The sequence below is a fragment of the Poecile atricapillus genome, chromosome 35 (assembly GCF_030490865.1).
Source record: "Poecile atricapillus isolate bPoeAtr1 chromosome 35, bPoeAtr1.hap1, whole genome shotgun sequence".
Taxonomy (NCBI): Eukaryota; Metazoa; Chordata; class Aves; order Passeriformes; family Paridae; genus Poecile; species Poecile atricapillus.
The window spans coordinates 1,377,188-1,405,069 of NC_081283.1; the positions used below are offsets into that span (position 1 = coordinate 1,377,188).

The window sequence follows — 27,882 nt, forward strand, 5'->3', positions numbered from 1 at the left end:
TGAGCTGGTGGCAGTGGAGGGACAGGGAGGCTGGGGACACCTCTGGGACCGTCCGGGTGGTGATGGGAGCACGGAGCTGGAGACGTGGAGGGGACAATGAGGGTGGGGGTTGCTCAAGGCTGAGGACAGATACAGGACGGGATGTCCGATTTTGGCACCCCTGTGTCCCTGCCCCGCTCCTTGTCCCCGCACAAAGCCCCCCCTCCCCATCGGCCGCTGTCCCGGGGCTGCAGCCGGGCGGCCTTGGCTCAGCCCAGTCCCGCAGGCCACGCCCACCCAGCGCCACACCCCGCTAAGCCACGCCCACACATCGGGCACCGCCACCGCCCTCACTGCCAAAGCCACACCCACCTCATTTGCATACAGATAGCGTCTGCCTATCAAACCCGGGTTAGCCACGCCCCCTTATTTACATACGAGCGTTCGCACACGAGGTCACCGCCCCCAGTGGCCCCGCCCATCTAATTACAATTATTGCCCCGCCCCTTCTGTGGTGCCCCGCGCCCAGGCCCCGCCCCCGCCGGTGGGTTCCGGTCAGTGCAGGGAGCCGGTGACCGGCCGGAGCCTGAGCCCCTCCCCGGTGTCCCCCCGGTGTCCCCTCGTATCCCCCGTGTCCCCCCCAGTGTCCCCCTGGCGTCCCTCCGTGTCCCCCAGTGTCCCCCGGTGTCCCCCGGTGTCCCCCCAGTGTCCCCCTGGCGTCCTTCCGTGTCCCCCGTGTCCCCCCGTGTCCCCGGTGTCCCCCGGTGTCCCCCCAGCCGTGCGCGAAGCCGGACCCCGCCCTTCTCCAGCGCCCTGGGTCCCCCCGCCTGTCACTCCTTGTCACCCATCCCTTCGTCCCCCGGCCCTGTGAGCCCCATCCCCCCGTGATGCCCCTACCCCGTGTCCCCCCGGTGTCCCCCCGTGTCACCCTCTTCTCCGTGCCCCCTGCCCGCTGCGTCCCCCGTGTCGTCCCAGTGTCCCCCGTGTCCCCTGTGTCCCCGTGTCCCCCGTACCCCCCGTGTCCCCGTGTCCCCCGTGTCCTCCCGGTGTCCCCCGTGTCCCCCGTACCCCCCGTGTCCCCCGTGCCCCCCGTGTCCCCCGTGTCCCCCGTGTCCCCGTGTTCCCCGTGTCCCCCGTGTCCCCCGTACCCCCCGTGTCCCCCGTGTCCCCGTGTTCCCCGTGTCCCCCGTGTCCCCCGTACCCCCCGTGTCCCCCGTGTCCCCCGTGTCCCCCGCGGGAAGGACGAGCCGGGTCACAGCACCAGTGTCCGACATTGTCACATACTTACAGTCACACCCGAGGGATGAAAACACTGTACACGGCCCGGACCCCCGGGCGACCCCCGGGCCCGGGCCGCCCCCCGACCCCTCCCGCCCCCCGCCCCGCCCGGGGTCCCCGGCTCGGCCCCGCCGGCAGCGCCGGGGCGCGTCGGGGGCGTCACAGCTGGGGCGCCCCTACATTCATGGGGGGTCCCGGGAGGGGGACGCGGCGGCCCCCCCAGGCCGGCGGGAGGGGTCGGGGGTCCCGCCGGCGGTGCCCCCCCGCGGGGGGAGGGGCTGGCTCTATCCTATCGCTAAACAAAGCAATAAATTAACGGGGATCCCGAGGGGACGCCGAGAAACGGGGGGCGAGGGGAGGTCGGGCCACGGGGGGGGTGTCAGGGCACGGAAAGGGGGGAGGGGGCGTACAAAAGGTTGTTGTAGAAAAGGAGGGGCGTCGGGGTCTGCTCTGCTCCTGCCACGGAGCCGGGGCTGTGCCAGGGCGCGGGGGGCACGGCCGGGGGACACACGGGGACAGGGACACGGGGGAGGGACAGAGGGGGTGGCAGGAGGAGGGGGGCTTGGGGAGGTGACATGGGGAGGGGGACACAGCACGGGGGAACGGGGACAGGGTGATGTGAGCAGGGGACAATGGAGAGGGTGACATGGGCAGGGGTGACAGGGACAGGGGCACGGGCAGGGGTTGCCCCCTGTTCAGTACCCCGAGCCCAGCCGTGCCCACCCCACGCGGGGGCACAATCCCCCGGGCAGGGGACGGGAAGGGGACCTGGCAGTGGCATCACTGTGACCCCTGGCACGGGGGTCCCTGGCACGGAGAGGGGCACAGGACCAGCGGAGACCCCGACATGGAAAGGATAATAAATAGAGCATCAAAAGTACAAACCGTGGGCAGGGGGTGACCCCGGGGGTGGCACCGGGATGACCCCGGGCCGCGGGCACGGCACTGGGGGGGCTCCGGGCCCCTCAGGGCTATACGAGGGCGGAGCGGGGCTCGCAGGGGCCCATGCTGGCGCAGCTGCTGCGGCGGCGGGGCCCGGGGGTCGGGGGGCCGCCGGGGGTCGGAGGGCCGGGGGTCGGGGGGCTGCCCGGGGTCGAGGGGCTGCCGGGCCCCTCGCCGGGGCAGCCGTGCTGCAGAAGGATGTCGGCGCACTCGCGGCTGCCGGCGCGGCGGGCGTAGAACAGCGCGGTGCGACCGTGACCGTCCCGTGCCCGCACATCGGCCCCGTACTGCGGGCACAGCCACGCGTCACCCGCTGGCCGTGGCGTGGCCCCAAAGGCCACCGTGTGTCCCCCAGGGATGGGTCATACCCCCCGTGGGCCTGGCGTGTCCCCCCGGGGTGTCTTGGCACCGCCTTCCTCCACGGCCACCCCAGGATTCCCACTTTACATCCCTCATGGTCATGCCATTGTCCCCAGGACTGCTCCATATCCCCCGTGACCACACCGTGTCCCCCATGACCGTGTCCTCTGTCCTTTGGCCACCCCACAGTCCCCAAGACCACCCTGCATCCCCCACGGCAGCACCACATGGCCCTCAGCCACGTCATGGTCCCCACAACCCCAGGATCTTCCCCCTGGCTGTGCCATGATCCCTAAGCTCACTCCATGTGTCCCATGAATACCCCACACCCCCCCAGACCACCCCATACCGCCCCCATAACCACACCATGTCCCCAGAAGCCACCCCACGGTCCCCATGGCCACGTCACTTGCCTCCTGGCCATGCCGTGGTCCCCGAGCCCACACCACATCCCCCACACCCATGTCATGGTCCCCACAACCGTGTCACCTCCCTCGAGGCCATGCCACAGTTCCCATGCCCACACCGCATCCCCCACAGGCAGCCCAAGACCCCGCTACCTCCCCCGGCAGACAATGCCCCGCACACGCCCCCCTGCCCCACGTACCCACACCAGCAGTTGGGTGACGACCACCTGGGCGGTGTCGCAGGCCAGGTGCAGCGCCGTGCGCCGGTCCGTGTCCGCCATGGCCACGTTGAGCTGCTCCTTGTGGCTGTGGGCCAGGAGCAGCAGCACCGTGGGCAGGTCCTGGTCGCGCACGGCCCCCAGCAGCCGCTCGGCCAGCGGCGCCTCGGCCGCGGGCAGCGGAGCCAGGAACAGCCGCTGCTCGTACTTGGCACGAATCCACGATTCCCTCTCCTCCCTGGGCACAGAGGCACGGGGACACAGGGGACACGGGGTGTCAGGGACAGCAGGGTGGCACCACGGGGACACAGATCCACCATTCCTGCTCCTCCCTGGGCGTGGGGCACTGCCACGGTGGGAGGACACAGGGGTGGCAGGGACAAGGGGCAGCAGCTGGCGGTGTGGCAGAGGGGACACAAAGGTGTCTGGGGTACATAGAGGCATCTCAGGGACAAAGAGAGTGAAAACAGGGCGGACACGTGAGGGTCAGGGACACCAAGTGGCAGCAGGGTGGCACGGGAGGTGGGGACACAGGACTGTCAGGAAGGACAGTGTGGCATTGCTGGATGGTGGGGTCACAAGGCACCCGGGACAGGGACTGGGGACACGGGGACATTGGGGACAGGGGGTGCCACTGCAGTGACGGGGGGATAAAAGGCACCAGAGTCCGTGGGATGGCACAGCGGTGACGTGCGGGGTGGGGACACAGGGCATCAGGGATGGCAGGGTGGCATCAGGGTGGCACAGAGGACAGGGACGTGTGGTGGTATCAGGGACACGGGGTGACACCGGGGGGACACAGGGGCGGGGCGGGGGCGCACCCACCGGGAGGACTCGTGGGTGGGCTTGCAGCGGCCGCGTGGGTTCTGCTCCCAGATGCTGTTGGCGGTGGCGTTGCCGATGGCCGTGAGCACCAGGGTCAGCTCCCGTGGCCAATCGTCCAGGTCCAGCGAGCGCACGCGCGACACGTGCGTGCCCAGGTTGCGGTGGATGCCCGAGCACTCGATGCAGATCAGGGCGCCCAGGTTCAGGCTGGCCCACGTGGGGTCTGCGGGGTGACGGGGATTGGGGTGCGTGAGCTGGGGCACCCCTGGGCTCGGGACACCCCACGCTGCGGAACACAGTGGGACCCACGGTGTGGCACGGTGTGGCTCATGGCACCATGTGGCATTGTGTCACCCATGGAATTGTCACCCGTGACATTGTGTCACTCACAGCATTGTGTCACCTGTGTCATTGTGTCACCCACGGCATTGTGTCACCCACAGCATTGTGTCACCCATGGCATTGTGTCACCCATGGCATTGTGTCACCTGTGTCATTGTGTCACCCACAGCATCATGTCACCCATGGCATTGTGTCACCTGTGTCATTGTGTCACCCGTGATATCGTGTCACCCATGGCATCATGTCACCTGTGGCATTCTGTCACCCGTGACATCGTGTCACCCACGGCAAAGTGTCACCCACAGCATCGTGTCACCCACGGCAAAGTGTCACCCATGGCAAAGTGTCACCCATGGCATTGTGTCACCCGCAGCCTCATGTCACCTGTGGCATCGTGTCACTCATGGCATCGTGTCACCTGTGACATCCTGTCACCCATGACATTGTGTCACCCATGGCATCATGTCACCTGTGACATTGTGTCACCCGTGACATCCTGTCACCCACAGCCTCATGTCACCCATGGATTGTGTCACTCATGGCATTGTGTCATCCGTGACATCGTGTCACCCGTGACATCCTGTCACCCATGACGTTGTGTCACCCATGGCATCGTGTCACCCATGGAATTGTGTCACCTGTGACATCCTGTCACCTGTGGCATGGTGTAGCTCTGGCACAGTATGACCCATGGCACCATGTGGCCTGTGCCATCCATTGTGTGGCACCATGTGGCATATGGCAGCACATGGCCCAGGACATTGTGTCACCTGTCACACGTGGCATCACATGGCCCGCAGTCCTCCCTCGCCCTGGTTGCCAGGTGGCCCATGGCCTGTGGCACAGTCTCACCCTGTGGCACCATCCCCTGGGTTCTGGGCTCTGCTGGCACCACTGCCCAATGAACCGATGTCCCCCCGTGTCCCCCCGCTGTCCCTGGTGCCCCTGAGGACTCACTGGGTGCCCCGCAGTCCACGCAGAGCGAGTTCCCGCGGGCGTTGCGGATGGCCTGGATGGCCACGGCCTCGCTCTGGCTGTCCATGCGCGCCTGGAGGGACACGGGGGTGAGCGGGGCAGGGGGTGACACGGGGACCCTGCCAGCCCCCCACCAAGCTCCCACCTTGTTCTTGCTGCTCTCGCAGCACTGCAGGCTGGCCAGGATCTGGCTCTCGATGGCCTGAACCCACGCGTCGCGCTCCTCGAAGCTGCCGGCCTCGAAGTGCCACGTCTGCCCCGTGCTTGACACGATCAGGAACTCAAAGTTCTCCTCCTCTGTGGGACCAGAGACCCCCGGGGGGGCGGTGGGATGGGAGATCCTACAACCACGGGGGGCTGGACTGGCCCAGTGCCCACTCCAGCCCCCCACATCCACCCCTGGCACCCAAATTCTGCCAAGCCCCCTCCCCGGTGGTGCCCACCCCTCCTGGGGTGTGTGCTAGCAGCAGGCAAGGGGGGCACAGCCACATGCACGGGAGGCACCGCTCACGCCACGTTACCTGTTTTATAAATATTTCTTAAACTACCAAAACTTTTTAATTTCCACATTTTGCGCTTGGCTGCGGAGGGTCCGGGCAGCAGGAGTAGAGAGAGGAAACGGGGACAGAGTCAGGGGGGCCCGCGAAGCCCTGGGGATGGTGCAGAAGGTGGCAGGCAGTGGCAGAGCGAGGGGGATGCGTGGACAGCATGGCTGAGCGTGGACAGGGGGTGAGGTGCAACATCACCCCAAATCCCCCCGAATTCTGGGGCGTCGTTGCTGTGGAGGATGGTGGCCTTGTCCCCACAGCGCCGTGGGTGACTGGGGCTGGGGACACATCGCCGTGGCACCCACCTTCTGCCTGCCCACCCGAGCTCTCGGTCTTGGACGGCGTCATCAGCTTCTTCCGCCGGTGCTTCTTCCTGTCCACCAGCGGCGACGGCGGAGGGTCCCTGCCCGCGCTGCCGGGGCTGGACACGGCCTCGAAGGACAACGGGGACTCTGCCAAGAGACCACACATGGGGCACTGGGGGCACCACGGGCAGCAGGGTCTCTGGGGTCACCAGGCTCGTGAGGACCAGGGAGCTCACCAGGACCATTGAGGCCACCAAGTCAGAACCACTCAGGTCAGCAAGGGCTACCAGGGTCACCGAGTCCACTGGGCTCAGCAGTACCACTTGGGCCACCAGGGCCACTGGACTCACTGGGGTCACCAGGGTCACAAGTCCACCAGGGGCCCTGGGCACACTGGGGTCATCAGAGCTCACCAGGGTCACTGATCTCACCGGGATCACCAGGACCCACCCCCAAGACCACCAAGTTCATTGATGTTACCAAAATCCCTGGGGCCACCAGAGTCACAAGAGCCTCTTGGCTCACCAGGGTCATGAGGGTCACCAGGGCCACTGGGCTCACCGGGCTCACCAGGTTCATTGTGGGACTCCCAGGTCCACATGCTCGCCAGGGCCAGCAGTTTCACTGTGGCCACCAGCACCACCAAAGGACCACCTGGTTCCTGGGCTCACCAAAGCCACCAGGGTTATTGTCACCAGGGCCACCAAGGGCCACCAGGTCCCTGAGCTGCTCAGAAGTCACTGTGCTCAGTGGGGCCACATGTCCCTGTCGGTGCCCCGGGAGGTGGCCACGTCCCTGCTTGTGCTGGTGCCACTCACCTGAGGCGAGCTTGGCGCCGGAGGCGGAGGCGCAGCGCTGCAGTGACCCCTTGCCCACCACCTTCAGCCCTGGCTCGGGGGGCAGGCTCAGCCCCACGGAGGGGACACCGGCTGCGAGGAGGGGGAGGGACGGTGTCACACCGGTCCCCGTGGTGTCCCCGCCACGCCCGGTGTCCCCTGGGCACTCACCGCCCGGCTCAGGCTCCCGCAGCAGCCCGTTGATGCTGGCTGAGGGGCCGCAGGCAGAGATGGCGCGTGGCGGGCGCTTCCCGGGCACCTTGACCGTGGTGCGCAGCAGGTCCATCTCCTTCCCGTGGGTGCTGTGGATGTAGTCCTGGGGGGACAGCGGGGGTGACGCTGGGCCCTGCCACAATTTGGGGACGGCGGGGGCACGGGGACACTCACGTTGATGCTGGGGTGGTAGAAGAGGAGGCCGTTGCTGGACAGGGTCACGTATTTCTTCTTCCACTCCTTGTTCAGGGAGTTGCCGCTGCGCTTCAGCAGGAAGCTCTGGGGACAGGGAGCAGTGAGGGGACAGAGGGGACACTGGGACCCACCCGTGTCCTCCTGCCACCGCCACCACCCACCTGCTTGATGGGGATGGCACGGCCACTGCCGGCCACCTCGCCTCGGCTGTCCAGGCTGCGCTTCTCAGAGTCGCTGCCGCGGCGCGTCTGCGGGAACGCGGACAGGGACAGGGACAGGGGTGGGACCCGTGCCACAGCTGGGGGCACCGGGGGCCCACATGTCCCCCACTGTTGGAGCCTGGTGGTGGGGACACTGGGGGGCTACAGACCCCACCAGACCAGGGTGTGGGAACACCCTGGGTGCCCACATGTCCCTCCATGCCACCACCACAGCAAGGGGACAGCTGAGATGCCGCGTGCCCCTCAACGTCACCACCCTGCCAGGGGACACCTTGGGTGCCGTATGTCCCTTGCTGCCACCACCCTATCAGGGTGACATTCTGGGTAACAACGTCAAAGGGACGCCCTGGATGTCACAACCCCTGTGTCACCACCACCATGCCAGGGGAAGAGCCGGGGTGCCACGTGTCCCCCCAGTGCCACCCCCTGGCAGGGGCCGCGGGCACTCACGGCGAAGAGGCTGGTGCGGCGCTTGGCCCCGCGGTGCAGAGAGCTGGGGGTCCCCAGCGGGGCCGGGGTCTCGCTGCGCAGCTCCCGGTGGCTCACGTTGGGCGTGGATGGCAGTGAGGACGAGTAGTCGCTGGTGTGGCCACCGTTGCTGGTCTGGGGGGACACGGGGTCAGCCTGGGCTGTGGCCGGGGGGCCGGAGCGGGGGGCCGGGGGTTACCTGGCCGGGGTGGACGCCCCCCACGGGGGTGGAGGCGGCAGAATGGCTCGGGGAGCTGGGCAGGGACTTGCAGGACGCCATCAGCTGCTGCTGCTTCTTCAGTGCCACGGCCTTCTGGGCCACTGCAGGGACCCTGAGTCAGGAGGGCCAGACCCCCAAACTGCCCAGCCACCGGCCTGGACAACCCTAACCCACACCTGGACATGGCCCCCATCCTCACCCCACCTGGACACTGTCCCCATCCCACCCAGACACTGTCCCCATCCCACCTGGACACTGTCCCCATCCTCATCCCACCTGGACACTGTCCCCATCCCACCTGGACACTGTCCCCATCCTCATCCCACCTGGACACTGTCCCCATCCCACCCAGACACTGTCCCCATCCTCATCCCACCTGGACACTGTCCCCATCCCACCCGGACACTGTCCCCATCCCACCTGGACATGGTCCCCATCCCCATCCCACCCAGACACTGTCCCCACCCCACCCAGACACTGTCCCCACCCCACCCAGACACTGTCCCCACCCCACCCAGACACTGTCCCCATCCCACCTGGACATGGTCCCCATCCTCATCCCACCTGGACACTGTCCCCATCCCACCTGGATGTGGCCCCCATCCCACACGGGGTGGACGTGGTCCTTGATCAACCCAGCCATGGCCCTGGCACACCTGGACATGGTTCCCTGTGCTGCCCTGTCCACTGTCCCCTCGACCCAGACGTGATCCCACGCTGGCCACCATCCCTGTCTGACCAGGTCACAGCCCCCTCCCACCACGCTCATTCCACCTGGCCACTGACCCTATCCCACCTGGCCACCGTCCCCATCACACACTGCTCACCATCCCCACAGCACCATGTCACCATCCCCCTGCCACCCTCTCCCCACCCCCCAGGGCACGGTCACCCACCCTCAGTGAAGACCCGGTCCACGTTGAGGCCGTACGTGGCACAGGTCTCGTAGTAGAGGCAGCGCCGCATGTCCCCGCAGAGCGCCCGGGCGCGCGCGTCCTCCACGGCTCGCGGGCTGGACGAGCTGATCTTGTCTGGGGAGCCAGGGGGTGAGCTGGGGGTTCCCCGTGCTGCTCCCAGCCCCTCAGGATCCCCCCGTGTCCCTGGCTCACCCTGGGTGCCCACCAGCGCCAGGGCCACGTCGCTGGTGCCGCGGAGGTCGCTGAGCAGCGCGTGCAGCTGCGTCACCTCCTCGAAGCTGCTCTCGTTCTCCAGGCTAAAGACGAAGATGACGGCGTCCGCCCAGCTGGCAAACTGGGGGGCCACGGGCGGGGGTCAGGGCTCGGCTCTGGCCAACGTGGCCCCCCCGGCCCCCGGTCCCCTCGTACCTGCGCGTCCGGGGCGCCGGCCTCCTCCCGGATGAGCAGGAGGTGGCTCTGGCCATCAACCGTCACCTCACGCTTGAACTGTCCACCTGGGGAGGGGAGGGGAGGGCAGGGCAGGGGACACCTGCAGGAATGCTCCACCCACATGGATGCCCAGCCATGACCAGCACCATGTGTGACCAGAACCTTGACCCCAAATGTCCCACAGCCATGACCCACACTGTGACCTTGCTCATTCTGTGGCCACGTCCATCCCCTTCACCATCTCCACCCATGTCCATGCCCAGCATCGTGACCTTGTCCATTCCATGACCGTGTCCATCCCGTGGTCATGCCCAGCCCCGTGACACGTCCATCCCTGTCCTCTCCTCCATCTCCATCCCCATGGCCGCTCCACCACTGAACCCGTCCCCGTGCCATGCCCATGGTCACGTCCATCCCATGGTCACATCCATCCCATGGTCACGTCCATCCCATGGTCACATCCATCCCATGGTCACATCCATCCCATGGTCACGTCCATCCCATGGTCATGTCCATCCCATGGTCACATCCATCCCATGGTCACATCCATCCCATGGTCACGTCCATCCCATGGTGACATCCATCCCATGGTCACGTCCATCCCATGGTCACGTCCATCCCATGGTCACATCCATCCCACGGTCACATCCATCCCATGGTCACATCCATCCCATGGTCACATCCATCCCATGGTCACATCCATCCTATGGTCACATCCATCCCATGGTCACATCCATCCCACGGTCACATCCATCCCATGGTCACATCCATCCTATGGTCACATCCATCCCACGGTCACATCCATCCCATGGCCACTCACTCTCGGTGGGCTCCAGGCCCACATAGGAACCGGTGAGGAACCGGTGGACGAGCGCCGACTTCCCACTCTTGCTGCTGCCCAGGACCCCCTGGGTGGGCAAAGGAGATGTCAGGATGGCTGAGGACATGGGGACACGGGGACACGGGGACACAGGGATACAGGGACATGGGGACACGGGGACACGGGGACATGGGGACACGGGGACACGGGGACACAGGGATACAGGGACATGGGGACACGGGGACTCGGGGACACGGGGACACGGGGACACGGGGACACGGGGACATGGGGATATGGGGACACGGGGATACGGGGATATGGGGACATGGGGACACGGGGACACGGGGACACAGGGACATGGGGACACGGGGACATGGGGACGCGGGGACATGGGGACATGGGGACACAGGGACACAGGGACATGGGGACACGGGGACACGGGGACACGGGGATATGGGGACACAGGGACAGGGGGACACAGGGACACGGGGATATGGGGACATGGGGACACGGGGACACAGGGACATGGGGACACGGGGACATGGGGACGCGGGGACATGGGGACATGGGGACACAGGGACACGGGGACATGGGGACACAGGGACACAGGGACATGGGGACAGGGGGACACGGGGACACAGGGACATGGGGACACAGGGACACGGGGACACAGGGACACAGGGACATGGGGACACAAGGACATGGGGATATGGGTATAAGGGGACACAGGGACACAGGGACATGGGGATAAGGGGACACAGGGATACAGGGACACAGGGACATGGGGACACAGGGACACAGGGACATGGGGATATGGGGACACGGGGACACAGGGACACAGGGATACAGGGACATGGGGATACAGGGATACGGGGACATGGGGATATGGGGACATGGGGACACGGGGACACGGGGACACAGGGACATGGGGACACGGGGACACAGGGACATGGGGACACGGGGACATGGGGATAAGGGGACACAGGGACACAGGGACACAGGGACATGGGGATATGGGGATATGGGAACACGGGGACACAGGGACACAGGGACATGGGGATACAGGGACACAGGGACACAGGGACATGGGGATACAGGGATACGGGGACACGGGGTCACAGACACGGCACCCACCAGGCGGATCTCGGGGATGGAGCGGCCCAGGGTCCACTCCTGGCTGTTCACCAAGGCCTCTGTGGAGGGAGATGGGTGAGACAGAGCCTGGGACCCCCAGGACCCCCAGGAACCCCGGGAAACCCCCAGCAGCCCCGGCACCCCCAGCAGCCCCTGACACCCCAATTCCCAGGGGGCCCCCACCCCGCAGCGCAGCAGCAGCTTCCTGCGTGGGCGGCCACCAGCTGTCACCCAGCAACGGCACCGGGCCCGCGGGGGCGGCGGGAGGACGTGGAGATGCCACGTGGCAGGGACGGGGACGTGGCAGCACGAGGCGTCGTGTGCCAAGGCACGAGGACAGGGAGGGCACGGGGACACGGTGGACACGGGGACGCAGCTGTGGGAGAACCCGGCGTGGCACAGGGACGCGATGGGAACCATGACGGGCACCAGGACACCGTGTGGCATGAGGACACAGTGACACGAGGACACCATGGCACAAGGACACCATGGCACAAGGGCACCGTGGCACAAGGACACCATGGCACGAGGACACCGTGGCACAAGGACACCGTGGCACGAGGACACCGTGGCACAAGGACACCGTGGCACGAGGACACCATGGCACAAGGACACCATGGCACGAGGACACCATGGCACAAGGGCACCGTGGCACAAGGACACCGTGGCACAAGGACACCGTGGCACGAGGACACAGTGGATTCCAGGACACGACAGCCATGAGGCCACAGCGTGGCACCAGGACATGGTGTGGCATGGGGACACAGTGGGAACCATCGGGCCATGACAGGCACTGGGACACAGTGACACAAGGACGTGGCACAGGACACAGCATGGCAGGAGGGTGTGGGGTGGCAGGAGGACACCGTGGATTCCAGCACACGATGGGCATGAGGACACAGTGCCAGCGGTGCATGACAACCTCAGGCCTGGGGATGTAGCACGGCGTGAGCACGAGGTGTGGAGAGGGACACGACGGACACCAGGACACGGTGTGGCAGTGTGGCACATGGACACGGCGTGGCACGAGGACGAGGCATGGCACGAGGATATGGTGTGGCACAAGGACAGGACATGGCACGAGGACAGGACATGGCACGAGGACATGGTGTGGCACAAGGACAAGGCATGGCACGAGGATGAGGCATGGCACGAGGACAGGACATGGCACGAGGACATGGTGTGGCACAAGGACACGGTGTGGCACAAGGACAGGACATGACACGAGGACAGGACATGGCACGAGGACAGGACATGGCACAAGGACAGGACATGGCACGAGGACAGGACATGACACGAGGACAGGACATGGCACGAGGACACGGCACAGCACATGACAGGCTCAAGGCTGCGATGGCACCAGAGCGCAGCGAGCAGCGGCGTGTGGCACACGGACACGATGTGGCACAAGCACCTGGCGTGGCACAGGGACGTGCCCTGTGCCCCCCACATCTCCCACTTGGTGTCCCCAGCCCCTGTGGGCGGTGGTGGCACCACGAAGGGGGCACCTGAGGCAGGACACAGAGGGTTCCCCCCTTTCTGTGCCTGTTCTGCCACCAACACGGAGCCGGGTCGGTGCCAGCCGGGGAGAGGGTTAACTGCTGCCTGTCACCCCTCGCACTGTCACCGAGCTGCCACCCCCGGAACCTGCAGGTGCTGCCCACGCTCCCCATGGTGCCACGGAGCGTGCAGGCAGACAGAGGGACGCCAGGGGGGACAGAAGGACATGGGGAAATGGTGGGGTGGCCGGACAGATGGGGGACAGGATGCTCGGGTGTGACGCACAGATGGAGGCGACGATAGACGGGCGGATGGCGGGACAGAACAACGGAGGTGGGGGTCGCACCTGACCCCCACGGAGTTCCCGCAATGGGGAAACCGAGGCACAGAATCCCCACCACGGCCAGCACCGACCCTGCCAAACCGGACACCCCACATCGCCCCAAGGCACAAAAACATGGGACAGCCCAGCCCGGGGGGCACAGCCCCCCTGTTCCCCAGCCCCCGACAGCCACGGGGAGCAGATGGCTCCTCCTGCCCCACACAGGACCCGGGGGTCTGGGCGCCTCCTCCCCCCACCAGGGAAACTGAGGCACAGCACCATGGCCACAGTGGGCACCGGAACACCTGCCCCAGGTCACCGGGAGGAGTGGGGACACCGAGGCACGGCCGGGGCGACTCCCGGGTTCCCCCGGGCCGGTACTCACTGTGGGGGGTGGCCCTGGCCGGGTCGGCGCCGGGGGGAGACCAGGGGGGCGCGGGGTGGGTGGGGGTCGCCGCAGGGCTCTTGGTGAAGATGCCGCTGATGAACTTGAGCATCTTTCGGTCGCGGGTGGAGGCGCGACCCCCCTCGCGTCCCCGCTTCAGCCCCGTCTCGGGGGCAGGGGCGGGGACCAGAGCCCCCGGCCCCGGCTGCAGGTCGCTGTAGTCCAGGGTCTTGCTCTTGCCCTTGCTTGGGGACAGCCGGGCCCGGGGGGGCCCCTCGGTCTTGCCCCCCGCCTTGGGGCGCCCCTTCCCCTCTCCCTCGGGCCACGAGAGGCGGCTGCCGGCAGGTTTGGTGGGGGTCTTGGCCGCTCGGGGGTCGGGGGTCCCGCGGGTCCCAGCGCCGCTCCCCGCTTTGGGGGGCTTGGGACCGGCCAGGCGGAGGCGGCGGGCGCCGGCGGAGGGGTGCGGGGAGGCTGTGGGGGGGTCCAGGGGCGGCGGGGGGGCTCTGCCTCCCTCTGGGGGGCCCTCGGGGCCCCCCCAGGTGGCCTGGCTGAGCAGCGGGCGGCGGGGGGTCGCGGCGGGCTGGGGGATGTCCAGGGCGGCCAGACCCCGCTCCCCCGGCCCCTCCAAGGTGCCCTTGGCCCCTCGGGGGTCGGGTTTGGTGGGCAAGACCGGGAGAGGGGGGGGCAGCAGCGCCGGGTCGGGTTTGGGGGGCACGGCGGGGGGCGGGGGGGGCAGCAGCGCCGGGTCGGGTTTGGGGGGCACCGCCGGGGGCGGGGGGGGCAACAGCGCCGGGTCGGGTTTGGGGGGCACCGCCGGGGGCTGGGGGGGCAGCAGAGCCGGGTCGGGTTTGGGGGGCACGGCGGGGGGCGAGGCGGGCGAGCGGGGGCGGGGGGCGTCGGGGCCGGGGGGGCCGGGACCGGCCGTACTTATCCGGAGCGCGTCCTGCCGCTGGAAGAGCCGCTCGGGCCGCCGGGCTCGGCCGGGCTCGGGGGTGCGGGGGGCAGCCGCAGCCCCCCCGGGGCCAGGGGCTCCATCGCCACCCCCCCCCGCCTCCTCCGCCTCCCCCGCGGCGCCCACCGACTCGAGCTTGACCAGCGTGAGCGAGATGAGGTAGGTGGTCCTGCGCTGGAGGCCGGTGGTCCTGCTCATGGGTGCGGGCAGGGCCCCCCCGGGGCGCCCCCCCGGCCCCCTCGTTCCCCGCGCGGCGCCGCGGCCGCCGGTGCCGGTGATGCTCCGGTCCCACCCCCGGCCCTGCCTCCCCGAAGCCTTCGCCGCTCGCCCGCCCCCGGAGGGGTTGGAACCGCCGCCGCCCCCCCCACGAAATACAACCACCCCCCCCGCCAGCCGCCGGGATCGGGGCCGCCCCCCCGCCTCACCCCCCACCCCGGGTTAGCGGCCGGGGGGCATCGCGGGGGGATCCCCCCAACGCCTGTGCTGGGGGGCGGAGGGGAGGGGTGGAGGGGCTGGGAGCTTTTGGGGGTGGGGGAGGATCGGAGGGGTGTCAGGGCGGGGGGAGGGGGTGATGGGGGTCTGGGGGTTCGGGGGATCGGAGGGACTGGGGGGTTCCAGGTGCGGGGGGGGAGGACGGGAGGGGAGATGGGGCGTGAGGGAGCGGGGAGTGGGGGGAGAGGGGTGGGGACCGGGGCGGTGATGGGCAGGGGGTGCGGGGGTTACGGGGAAGGGGGAAGTGGAGGGATGGGGGGGTTATGGGGAGAAGGGGGGTTATGGGGCGGGGGGGGTCATGCCCGGGACCCCCCGGGAGCGGGGCTCACGGCAGCGCCCCGACGGGCTCGTCCTTGGCGGCTGCGGCGGCGGCGGCGCGGGTGGCGGCCGGGGCCCGCCGGGGGGGGCCCTGAGCGGCCGGGGGGGGCCGGGGCCCGGCGGGGGGGGCCCTGAGCGGCCGGGGGCGGCCGGGGCCGCCGCTCTCCGCCATGCGCCGCTCCCAGGGCCGGGCAGGGGCGGGGGCGGGCGGCGGCCCCGCCGCTACCGGGCAGGCGCGAGCGCTCCCGGGCGCCCCCCCGACCCCCCGGCTCCGGCTCCGGCCCCGGCACCTGCTGGGCTGCCGGTAACCCCCCACCTCGATAGCCCCCTCCACCTCCCATCCATCCATCCATCCATCCATCCATCCATCCATCCATCCATCCATCCATCCATCCTCCATCCCTCCCGCTGCTCCCCGCACTCCTAAATCCCCTCCCTCCCCTTTCTGGGGCAGCAACGCTGGGTCGGGAGGGGACCCGCGGGGGGAAGGGTAGGGGGGGCTTTGGAGGTTTTCGGGAGGCCTTTGGGGCTCGGGGCAGGCTCATCCACCCCTTTTCTGGCATTTTTTGCAGCGGCGCAGCATCCCTGCGCATCCCGTTACCATGGCAACGGCGGGGATGGCGCTGGGACCAGCCGTGGACCCCCCCGCGTCACCCCCCGTCACTCCCCGTGTCACCCTCGTGGAACCCGCCTGGACCCGGGCCAGGTATCGCGGCCACTGGTGTCCCCACGCCAGCGTGACCCCCGCGGGTCCGCGTGTCACAGCCTGGGGAGGGACACGGGGCTCGGGGACACGGCGGGACCCCGCGGCCCCCTGCGCCCCCCCGAGGTCGGCGCTGCCGCCCCGGCTGGAACGGGCGGGGGTCCCTCGGGAGCTGTCACCCCTCACGTGCTCCGTCCCAGCAGCGCGCTAAAGGCCCCCCCTGGGGACAGGGGCCACCCCCAGAGGTGTCCCTGCTGTCACCCCAGGGCTGTGACCATGGAGTTGACTCTGTCCCCGGGCCTGGTGGGGGGATCTGGTGTCACCACCCAGTGCTGCCCCCTCCAGTGCCCCCGACACTTCCAGCGCCCCCCGGCTGCCCCAGGCAGGGGGTCACGCCTCCCCCCTCGCTCAGATGTCCCACGCTGCTGGGGGGGGGACACGGGGACACGGCGGCTCCGACCCCGCTGCCAGAACATCCCTGTCCCCATCCCTGTCCCCATCCCTGTCCTCATCCCTGTCCCCATCCGTGTCCCCATGCCCGTCCCCATCCCTGTCCCCATCCCTGTCCTCATCCCTGTCACCATCCCTGTCCCCATCCCTGTCCTCATCCCTGTCCCCATCCCTGTCCTCATCCTTGTCCCCATCCCTGTCCCCATCTCCGTCCCCATCCCTGTCCCCATCCCTGTCCCCATCTCTGTCCCCATCCCTGTCCCCATCCCTGTCCCCATCCCTGTCCCCATCCCTGTCCCCATCTCTGTCCCCGGTGCTGCTGAGCCCCCAGCGGGGCACTTGGGGGGGGTTTAAATGGGGTGGGGGGAGGCAGAGCCCTCGGCACCCCCGGGGGTGGGGGCGGGCCCTGGGGGAGCGCCGGGGCACGATCTGGGGGGGTCTGTGCCCCCTCCAGCGCTCCGTGGGTACCACAGCGGGCGCTTGGCAACGCGGCATCCCCCGGCTTCCCATTGCCATGGCAACCGCGCGGGAGACGGCAGAGGGGGGGGCACAGGGATGTGGGGGCTCGGACGGGCAGGGGGCGGCAATGGAACCCCTCCCCAAGTGACGTCACCGGACACCCCCGAGTGGGTTGGAGGGGTGGAGACCCAAACTCTGCACGGCCCCCCCAGCAGGGCCCCCCTCAGGGGACCCCCTCCAGCAACGAGTTCCCCCCGTTCGGCCCCCCCAGCATCAGAGCCCCCCACGCACGGGTTCCCCTCCCCCAGCAGCCCCTCCTGTCCCTCCAGCAGGGCCCCCCATCCCAGCAGGGCCCCCCCTCCCAGCAGGGCCCCCCATCCCCCCGCAGACACAGGGAGGAAGTGGCCCCATTTCCCACAGCGCAGGAGCCGGAAACCGCCCCAGGGCGGAAATGGGGGGGCCCCATCCCCATTCCGCAGCGGGTCCTGCACCCCCTGTGCCCCTCAGATGGGTCCCCATGGGGGGCTGGCACTGCCAAGCCCCCACTGCAGCACCTGGGGGGATCAGGCCTCAGCTCCTGAGGGGCCACAGACTGGGGACCCTGCTGGAAGGAGGGGACAGGGACCCCCTGAGCTGGGACAGGGCCCCCACTGTGGCTGTGGGCACCAGCAGAGGCCAGTGCTGCTGTGGGGCTGGAGGGGACACCAGTGTCACATCCACCTGTCCATCCATCCACCTGTCCATCCATCATCCATCATCCATCATCCATCCATCCATCCATCATCCATCCATCATCCATCCATCATCCATCATCCATCCATCCATCATCCATCCATCCATCCATCCATCCATCATCCATCCATCATCCATCCATCATCCATCATCCATCCATCCATCCATCCATCCATCCATCCATCATCCATCCATCCATCCATCCCTCCATACATCCTCCTGCCCATTCAGAGGATGCTCCCCCCATCTGTCCATCCTTCCAGCCATCCCCTGTCCACTTGTCCATCCCTGCATCCACCTGTCCATCTGTCCATCCCTCCAGCTGTGTATCTGCATCCACCTGTTTCTCCATCCACCAGTCCACTCATTCATCCTCCAGCCATCCCTCAATCCTTTCCACCTGTCCATCCATCCATCCATCATCCATCCATCCAATGCCCCTCCAACCCTCTGTCCTCTGTCTGTCATCCATTCGTCTGCCCGTGTGTCTGTCCCTCACCACACCCTCCTGTCTGTCCATCCCTTTAGCCATCACCTGTCCATCCATCCACCTGTCCCCTGTCCCTGCATCCATCCAGCCAGCAGCTCTTCATCTGCATGTCTGTCCATCCCTCCAGCCAGCCACTGTCCATCTGTCCATCTGTCCATCTGTCCATCCATCCATCCATCCATCCATCCATCCATCCCTTGTCCACCCCCTCACTCCACCTGGAGGATGTCCATCCACCTGTCCATCTGTCCATCCACTGTCCATCCTCTGTCTGTCTGTGCCCGCTGTGTCCCCTCAGTGTCCCCCCCGTGCCACCCGCTGTCCCCCAGCCCCGGTGCCCCCCCCCGGTACCTCGGAGGGCCCTGAGGGCGCTGCTCAGGCTCCCGCGCAGCCGGGGCTCGGGCACGGTCTCCACGAGCCGCACCAGCCGGTTCAGGTGGCTCTTGGCCCCCTCGTGCCGGGCCACCTCGGCCCGGATGGCGGCCAGAACCTCGCGGCGCTCCCGGGGGGCCCCCATGGCCTCCCCCGGCCCCGGGACCCCGCTCGGCCCCCGCTGCCCCGCTCGCTTCCTGCCGGAGCTGCAGCGTCACCCGCGGGGACACGTCACGGGAACGGCGGGGCCCGGCCCCAGCGCGCGTGGGGACACGCCGGGGACACGCCGGGACACGCCGGGACACGCCGGGACACGCGGGGACACGCGGGGACACGGGGCACAGCCCGGCACACCCAACGCGCCACGGCAGGGATGGGTGGGGGACGGTGACACAAGGGACACGCGGGGACAGGGACACGGGGGGGGGGGGACACAGGTGGGAGCTGTGGGGGGCACAGAGGGGACACGGCTGGGGACACACCGGGGTGCTCAGGTGGGCCATCATGGGGGTCTTGGGCAGACACGCTGGGGACATGGGTGTGGTGACACGGACACACCAATGACATGAGAGGGACGTGCACGGACACATGGACACGCTACGGACACGTGCACGGACACACGGACATACTATGGACACATGCAGGGACACACAGACACGCTAAGGACACACAGACACCTTACGGACACAAGCACGGACACACGGACATGCTACGGACAGGTACAGGGACACACGGACACGCTAAGGACACACAGACACCTTACGGACACGAGCACGGACACACGGACATGCTACGGACAGGTACAGGGACACACGGACACGCTAAGGACACACAGACACACTACAGACACGTGCAGGGACACACAGACACGCTAAGGACACACAGACACCTTACGGACACGAGCACGGACACACGGACATGCTACGGACAGGTACAGGGACACACGGACACGCTAAGGACACACAGACACATACAAACACGTGCACAGACACACGGACACACTAAGGACACATGCAGAGACACACGAACACACTAAGGACACGTACATGGACACACTAAGGACACATGCAGGGACACACGGACATGCTCAGGACACACAGACACCTTACGGACACGAGCACGGACACACGGACATGCTACGGACAGGTACAGGGACACACGGACACGCTAAGGACACACAGACACACTACAAACACGTGCACGGACACACGGACACACTATGGACACATGCAGGGACACACGGACATGCTCAGGACACACAGACACATACAAACACGTGCACGGACACACGGACACACTAAGGACACATGCAGGGACACACGGACATGCTCAGGACACACAGACACCTTATGGACATGTGCACGGACACGCTAAGGACACGTGCATGGACACATGGACACGCTCAGGACGTGCACGGACACACAGACACGCTAAGGACACACAGACACCTTACGGACACGTGCACGGACATGCTAAGGACATGTGCACGGACGCATGGACACACTAAGGACACATGCACAAACACACGGACTTCCCATGCACACACCGCCCCACCCCCCACACACACGTGTCCCCCCAGGTGTCCCCCCAGGTGTCCCCCCAGGTGTCCCTGTGTCCCCCCCCCAGCCATGGACTCCTGCCCCCCCCCCCCTCGAGTGCCCACAGGGTGGTCCCAGAACCTGGGGGGGGGTCCCAGTGCCCGGGACGGTGCCAACACCTGCAGAGGGTCCCAGCACTCATCGGGGGGTCCCAGCACCCCCAGGGGGTCCCAACATCCACTGGGGGGTGTCCCAACACCCCCAGGGGGGCCCCAACATCCACTGGGGGGGTCCCAACATCCACTGGGGGGTGGTCCCAACATCCACTGGGGGGCCCCAGCACTCACTCTGGGGGTCCCAACACCCCCAGGGAGTCCCAACATCCACTGGGGGGGCCCCCAACATCCACTGGGGGGTTCCAACATCCACTGGGGGGGCCCCAGCACCCCCAGGGGGTCCCAACATCCACTGGGGGGGTCCCAACATCGACTGGGGGGGTCCCAACATCCACTGGGGGGGCCCCAGCACTCACTCTGGGGGTCCCAGCACCCCCAGGGGGTCCCAACGTCCACTGGGGGGGTCCCAACATCCACTGGAGGGTCCCAGCACTCATCGGGGGTCCCAGCACCCCCAGGGGGTCCCAACATCCACTGGGGGGGTCCCAGCACCCCCAGGGGGTCCCAACATCCACTGGGGGGGGTCCCAACATCCACTGGGGGGTCCCAACATCGACTGGGGGGTCCCAACATCCACTGGGGGGCCCCAGCACTCACTCTGGGGGTCCCAGCACCCCCAGGGGGGTCCCAACATCCACTGGGGGGGGTCCCAGCACTCATCGGGGGTCCCAGCACCCCCAGGGGGCCCCAACATCGGCTGGGGGGGGTCCCAACATCCACTGGGGGGTCCCAACATCCACTGGGGGGGGTCCACAGCACTCATCGGGGGGTCCCGGCACCCCCAGGGGGCCCCAACATCCACTGGGGTGTCCCCAGCACCCCCAGGGGGTCCCAGCACCTGTGTCCCCCCTCCCCTGAGCCCTCCCAGGCAGAGGCGGGAATGGGGGTCCCGTGGGGGGTTTATTGAGGGGTGAGGGGGGGGAATCACGGGGGGGATCACGGGGGGGGTCACGGGGGAATCACGGGGGGATCACGGGGAGTCACGGGGGGGATCACGGGGGGGTCACGGGGGGATCACGGAGGGGTCACGGGGGGGTCACGGGGTACCATGGGGGGGGGGATCACGGGGGGGGTCACGGGGGGATCACGGAGGGGTCACGGGGGTCACGGGGGGGGTCACGGGGGGTCACGGGGGTGCTTTGGAAGGCTCAGGGGGTGAGGGGGTACGCAGAGGCCACGAGGCGCTGCTTTTCCCAGGTGTAGGTCTGGATGGTGGGCGGCTTCACCCCCCAGGCTGATGTGGCACCTGCAAGGACAGGTGAGGGTGACCCCGGCTCTGGGACCCCCAGCTGGGCACCCTAAGCCCTGGGTGGCCGCCAGGTCGCCCCCCCTCGGGCAGGTGCCAGCCCCCCCTCCCCCTCGGTGCCCCGCACTCACTGGCGGTCGGGGCGTGCCAGGAAGCAGAGGGTGAACAGAGCCAGGGTCGAACTCGGGGCTGGAGCCCACCAGGAGCGACCCCCGGGGTTTGGAGTACCCGTCCCAGCGGAACTGCAGCGACAGCACGTCCGGGAAGTCCGTCCACTGCGGAGGGGACACGGCGGGGGTCACCACGGACGGGACAGACAGGGGGACACCCCGTCCCAGCAGAAGCGCAGTGACAGCACAGCCAGGAGCGCTGTGCACTGCGGGGAACTCGAGGGGCGCACACGGGGAAGGGAATGGGGGGACCCCAGGTAAGGTCCCACAGGAGCCTGGGAACAGCCATGGGGACACAGAAGAGCCCTGGATGTGGACACGGGGGGCGCGACACGCGGGGGGCCGTGGGTACAGCCCTGGGGGGGCCGGGTGTGGCCTCGGGGGGGGACAGGGACACCGGGGGTGCTGCAGGCGGAGGATGGGGAAGGGTGACAGGGTGGGGACAGCCAGTGGGACACAGGGGGACACAAAGATCCTGGGAAACGCGGGAATGGGATCTCGGGGGCAATGATGGGACCCTGAGGGTCATCCCTAGGGGACAGAGACCTTGGCTGGGGACATTGTGGGGGTTGGGGACAGGAGGGGAACCCGAGGGCTGCTGCAGTGGGTCCCCCGCTCTGTGTCCCCACCCCCCACTCAGGGGATCCCTCCCCGTGTCCCCGCGTCCCCCAGTGTCCCCCAGTGTCCCCCCCCATCCCTCACTCAGGGAGTCCCCCCGTGCTCCCATCCTCATCACATCCCCATCCTCTCCTCTTCCTTTAGCGCCCCTGGTGTCCCTGTGTCCCCCTCATGTCCCTCCGTGTCCCCCTGTCCCCCCGTGTCCCCCTGTCCCCCCATGTCCCCCTGTCCCCCCGTGTCCCCCTGTCCCCCCATGTCCCCCCTGTCCCCCCGTGTCCCCCTGTCCCCCCATGTCCCCCTGTCCCCCCGTGTCCCCCTGTCCCCCCCGTGTCCCCCTGTCCCCACTCACGGGCCCGTCCCCAGGTGTAGCCCAGGTACTGCAGTCTCCCCGCTCGCTCCAGCGCCTGCAGCTGCACCCAGTTGTGACACCCCGACACCTCCCCCTTTCTTCACCTCCCCTGGGGACAGAGAGAGCAGGTGACCACAGCTCCCCCACCATGGACCCCCCACCATGGACCCCCCACCACGGACCCCCACCACTGACACCCCACCATGGACCCCCCACCATGAACATCCCACCATGGACCCCCACCACTGACCCCTGAGCCCCGGCATTGCGCCCCCCCAGGCCTCCCCAGCTTCATCCCCAGTGTCCCCCCCATCCCCCTCGGTGTCCCCCTACGTTCAATCCCTCTCCCTGTTCCCCTCCCACCTCCAGTGTCCCCCCCCATGTCCCCACATGTCCCTCGTGTCCCCTCACCATGGAACACGTGCTCGAAGCCAGAGGAATCCAGCGCTTTCCCACTGGAGCGCGAGTAGAGCCCAAACCACATGGAGTGGAGATCGGCCCGGAACGCCTCAGCCGAGGGGTACAGCCCTGGGGACACCGTGGGGACATCGTGGGGACATGGGGTACAGCCCTGGGGACACCGTGGGGACATCGTGGGGACATGGGGTACAGCCCTGGGGACATGGGGTACAGCCCTGGGGACACCGTGGGGACATCGTGGGGACATGGGGTACGGCCCTGGGGACATGGGGTACAGCCCTGGGGACACTGTGGGGACATCGTGGGGTACAGCCCTGGGGACACCGTGGGGACATCGTGGGGACATCGTAGGGACACCGTGGGGACATCGTGGGGGACATCGTAGGGACACCGTGGGGACATGAGGTACAGCCTTGGGGACATGGGGTACAGCCCTGGGGACAGGGTGGAGCATGTGGACAGGGGAAAACGAGGGACACTGGGGTGTGAACAGGGTGGGAACCCTGGGGTGACACTGGGGGACACTGGGGGGGACACTGGGAACATTGGGGGACACTGGGAGGACACTGGGGGGACACTGAGGGACACTGGGGGGACACTGGAGGGACACTGTGGGGACACTAGGGGGACACTGGGGGGACTGAGAAGTCAACATGGGGACACTGTGGGAAGACGGTGAGGACAGGGGGAACACCGTGGGGACACCATAAGGGACACTGTGGGGACACTGGGGACACCATGGGGACACCATAAGGACACCATGGGGACACCATAAGGACACTGTGGGGACACCATAAGGACACCGTGGGGACACCATGAGGACACCATGGGGACACCATAAGGACACCGTGGGGACACTGGGGACACCATGGGGGACACCATAAGGACACCGTGGGGACACTGGGGACACCGTGGGGACACCATAAGGACACCATGGGGACACCATAAGGACACTGTGGGGACACCATAAGGACACCGTGGGGACACCATAAGGACACTGTGGGGACACTGGGGACACCATGGGGACACCATAAGGACACCGTGGGGACACCATAGGGACACTGTGGGGACACTGGGGACACCGTGGGGGACACCATAAGGACACCGTGGGGACACTGGGGACACCATGGGGACACCATAAGGACACCATGGGAACACTGGGGACACCGTGGGGACACCATAAGGACACCATGGGGACACTGGGGACACCGTGGGGACACTGGGGGACACCATGGGGACACCATAAGGACAGCGCAGCCCCACCCTTGCTAAGGACGAAGCGCTCCAGCAGTGCCAGGACCGGAGTGTCCAGGGCGGCTTCCAGGAATTCCTGCTGCTCCCGCTGCTCCTCCGCCGTCTCCACCTCGTCCCGGCCCGTGCGCGGCTCGTAATTATCCAGGAGCGCCAGGAGCCGGGAGAAGGTGGGACGGGCCAGCAGCTCCGGGGACACGTAGGAAAACAGCCTGGAATGGGCAGGGATTGGCGGGGAATGTGGGATGGAAACACACGGGGGGGAGGGACGGGATGAGGGAATGCGGGATTGGGATGGGGGATGGATGAGGGATGGATGGATGATGGATGGATGATGGATGGATGATGGATGATGGATGGATGGATGGATGGATGATGGATGGATGGATGGATGGATGGATGGATGGATGGATGATGGATGATGGATGATGGATGGATGGATGGATGGATGGATGGATGATGGATGGATGGATGACGGATGGATGGATGATGGATGATGGATGGATGGATGATGGATGGATGATGGATGGATGATGGATGGATGGATGATGGATGGATGGATGGATGGATGGATGGATGGATGGATGGATGATGGATGATGGATGGATGGATGATGGATGGATGATAGATGGATGATGGATGGATGGATGATGGATGGATGGATGGATGGATGGATGATGGATGGATGGATGGATGGATGGATGGATGGATGGATGGATGATGGATGGATGGATGATGGATGGATGGATGATGGATGATGGATGGATGGATGATGGATGGATGATGGATGGATGATGGATGGATGGATGATGGATGGATGGATGGATGGATGGATGGATGGATGGATGGATGATGGATGATGGATGGATGGATGATGGATGGATGATAGGATGGATGATGGATGGATGGATGATGGATGGATGGATGGATGGATGGATGGATGGATGGATGGATGGATGATGGATGGATGGATGGATGGATGGATGGATGGAGGGAGGGATGGATGATGGATGATGGATGAGGGATGATGGATGGATGGATGATGGATGGATGATGGATGGATGGATGATGGATGGATGATGGATGGATGGATGGATGGATGGATGATGGATGGATGATGGATGGATGGATGGATGATGGATGGATGGATGATGGATGGATGATGGATGGATGGATGGATGGATGGATGGATGTGGATGGATGATGGATGGATGGATGGATGATGGATGGATGATGGATGGATGGATGATGGATGATGGATGGATGATGGATGAGGGATGGATGGATGATGGATGATGGATGGATGATGGATGATGGATGGATGATGGATGATGGATGGGTGATGGATGGATGGATGGATGATGGATGGATGATGGATGATGGATGGGTGATGGATGATGGATGGATGGATGGATGATGGATGATGATGGATGATGGATGGATGATGGATGGATGGATGGATGGATGGATGGATGATGGATGGATGATGGATGGATGGATGGATGGTTGGATGGATGGATGGATGGATGGATGGATGGATGGATGGATGGATGGATGGATGATGGATGATGGATGGATGAGATGGATGGATGGATGGATGGATGGATGATGGATGATGGATGATGGATGGATGATGGATGGATGGGATGGATGGATGGGATGGATGGATGATGATGGATGATGATGGATGGATGGATGGATGGATGGATGGATGGATGATGGATGGATGGATGATGGATGGATGATGGATGTGATGGATGGATGATGGATGGATGATGGATGATGGATGGATGATGGATGGATGATGGATGGATGTGATGGATGATGGATGGATGATGGATGGATGATGGTGATGGATGGATGGATGGATGATGATGGATGGATGGATGGATGGATGGATGATGGATGATGGATGGATGGATGGATGGATGGATGGATGGATGGATGGATGGATGGATGGATGATGGATGATGGATGGATGATGGATGGATGGATGATGGATGGATGATGGATGGTGGATGTGATGGATGATGGATGATGGATGGATGGATGGATGATGGATGGATGGATGGATGGATGGATGGATGGATGGATGGATGGATGGATGAGGATGGATGGATGGATGGATGGATGGATGGATGGATGGATGATGGATGGGCAGGGATGGGATGGATGGATGGATGGATGGATGGATGGATGATGATGGATGATGGATGGACAGGGATGGATGGATGGATGATGGAGGGATGGATGAGGAGGATGATGGATGGACGGACACACGTGGGGTGGAGATGAGGGGTGGAAGGACATGGATTTGGGGTGTAAGGATGAGGGAAGAGAAACTCGGGGTTGGGAGGGGAGTGTGGGGTGGAGCCAGGGATGTCCCCAGGATGGAGGATGAGGATGGGGACAGCTGGGATGGAGCAGGGGGATGGGACAGAGGGAAATGGGTTTGGTGTGAGACAAGGATGGAAACATGGGATGGGAAGGAAACGTGGGATTGGGATGGGATGGAGGGACAGGGATGGGACAGGTGGGATCAAGGGATGAGGATGGAGCTGGGTGGGTTTGGGACAGAGGGATGGGACAGAACAGGATGGAGCCCGGTGGGATGGAGAGGGAGAGGGCAGAGGTTTGGGGGCACGGGGGGATGAGAGGGAGAACACGGAGGGTGCTGAGTACCCCTCACCCCCCAGCCCTCTCCCTCCACCTCGAGGCCCGCGGGTGTCGCTCCCCGACCCCTTCAGGTTCAGCTCGAGCTGTCCCGGCCCGGCCCGGTTGGAATCTGCGGCGAGCAGCTGCTCCGAGAGCTGCCGGAGCTCCGCGTCCGACACGGCCCGGGGGGATCCCGGTACCAGCCCGGGGGGATCCCGGTACCGCCCGGGGGGATCCCGGTACCCGCCCGGGGGGATCCCGGTACCAGCCCGGGGCTCCGGTACCGCCCGGGGAACCGGGGGCACATCCCCGCTGCCCCCCGCGCCGGTCACCAGCAGCAGCCACAGCAGCCACGGAGCCATCGCGATCTCCCCCCCCCCGGGCCCTGCTGTCGCTTATAGCCGCCGCTATCGTCGCGATAGTGCCCCAAGGTCGCGACCTGACCTCGGCAGAGGGGAGGACCCCGGCCCGGGGACAGCCCGGAGCCCCCCGGGCTGGCTGGGGGGGGCTGCACCCGCAGTTCCTCCTGTTTCTGTGCCCGAGGGTGGATTTGAGGACTCGCCCCCCCAAAAGTTGACCCCTCCCGGGGTGTTGGCACCTCCAAATCTGTCCCCACCGCCCCCCCCGGAGCTGTTTAATGTTTAAGAGACCA

At 66.3% G+C, this 27,882-nt stretch overlaps 2 protein-coding genes across 3 annotated transcripts; both read right to left on the minus strand.

The window, feature by feature from the left end:
- Positions 1-1,776: 1,776 nt before the first annotated feature.
- AGAP2 (ArfGAP with GTPase domain, ankyrin repeat and PH domain 2) lies at positions 1,777-19,001 on the minus strand. 2 transcript variants are annotated; one of them, XM_058861099.1, is made up of 18 exons: positions 18,787-19,001; positions 11,633-11,691; positions 10,499-10,586; positions 9,658-9,743; positions 9,442-9,583; positions 9,229-9,363; positions 8,312-8,433; positions 8,095-8,247; positions 7,585-7,671; positions 7,403-7,507; positions 7,187-7,331; positions 6,998-7,108; positions 6,180-6,326; positions 5,472-5,623; positions 5,309-5,399; positions 4,010-4,232; positions 3,167-3,422; positions 1,777-2,486 (listed from the first exon to the last, which is right to left on the minus strand). In XM_058861099.1, the coding sequence occupies exons 1-18, from the start codon at positions 18,950-18,952 to the stop codon at positions 2,229-2,231; spliced, it is 2,526 nt and encodes an 841-aa protein (XP_058717082.1). In that variant the 5' UTR covers positions 18,953-19,001; the 3' UTR covers positions 1,777-2,228. The 2 variants fall into 2 exon arrangements, with proteins under 2 accessions (XP_058717082.1, XP_058717083.1); XM_058861100.1 differs by lacking the exons at positions 11,633-11,691; positions 18,787-19,001 and having other exon boundaries at positions 9,442-9,545; positions 10,499-10,590.
- A 2,668-nt stretch (positions 19,002-21,669) lies between these two features.
- LOC131590787 (uridylate-specific endoribonuclease C-like) lies at positions 21,670-27,592 on the minus strand. The gene is made up of 5 exons (XM_058861089.1): positions 27,258-27,592; positions 24,588-24,787; positions 23,316-23,432; positions 21,899-22,042; positions 21,670-21,767 (listed from the first exon to the last, which is right to left on the minus strand). Exons 1-5 carry the CDS (start codon positions 27,590-27,592, stop codon positions 21,670-21,672), a joined length of 894 nt encoding a protein of 297 aa, XP_058717072.1.
- Positions 27,593-27,882: the final 290 nt, after the last annotated feature.

Bases quoted from the DNA above. Each gene is read 5' to 3' on its own strand.
- AGAP2 (XM_058861099.1), bottom strand. From the start codon at position 18,952: ATGGGGGCCCCCCGGGAGCGCCGCGAGGTTCTGGCCGCCATCCGGGCC. The intron at 7,672-8,094 runs GTGAGTGCCCGC...GCGTTCCCGCAG, and splicing joins GCCGCACCAGCCTCTTCGCC to ACGCGCCGCGGCAGCGACTC. The intron at 6,327-6,997 runs GTGAGTGGCACC...GTCTCTTGGCAG, and splicing joins CGGCGCCAAGCTCGCCTCAG to AGTCCCCGTTGTCCTTCGAG.
- LOC131590787 (XM_058861089.1), bottom strand. From the start codon at position 27,592: ATGGCTCCGTGGCTGCTGTGGCTGCTGCTGGTGACCGGCGCGGGGGGC. The intron at 24,788-27,257 runs GTACTCAGCACC...TGCCCATTCCAG, and splicing joins AGAGGGCTGGGGGGTGAGGG to GCTGTTTTCCTACGTGTCCC. The intron at 23,433-24,587 runs GTGGGGCTGCGC...CGGTGTCCCCAG, and splicing joins GCGCTTCGTCCTTAGCAAGG to GGCTGTACCCCTCGGCTGAG.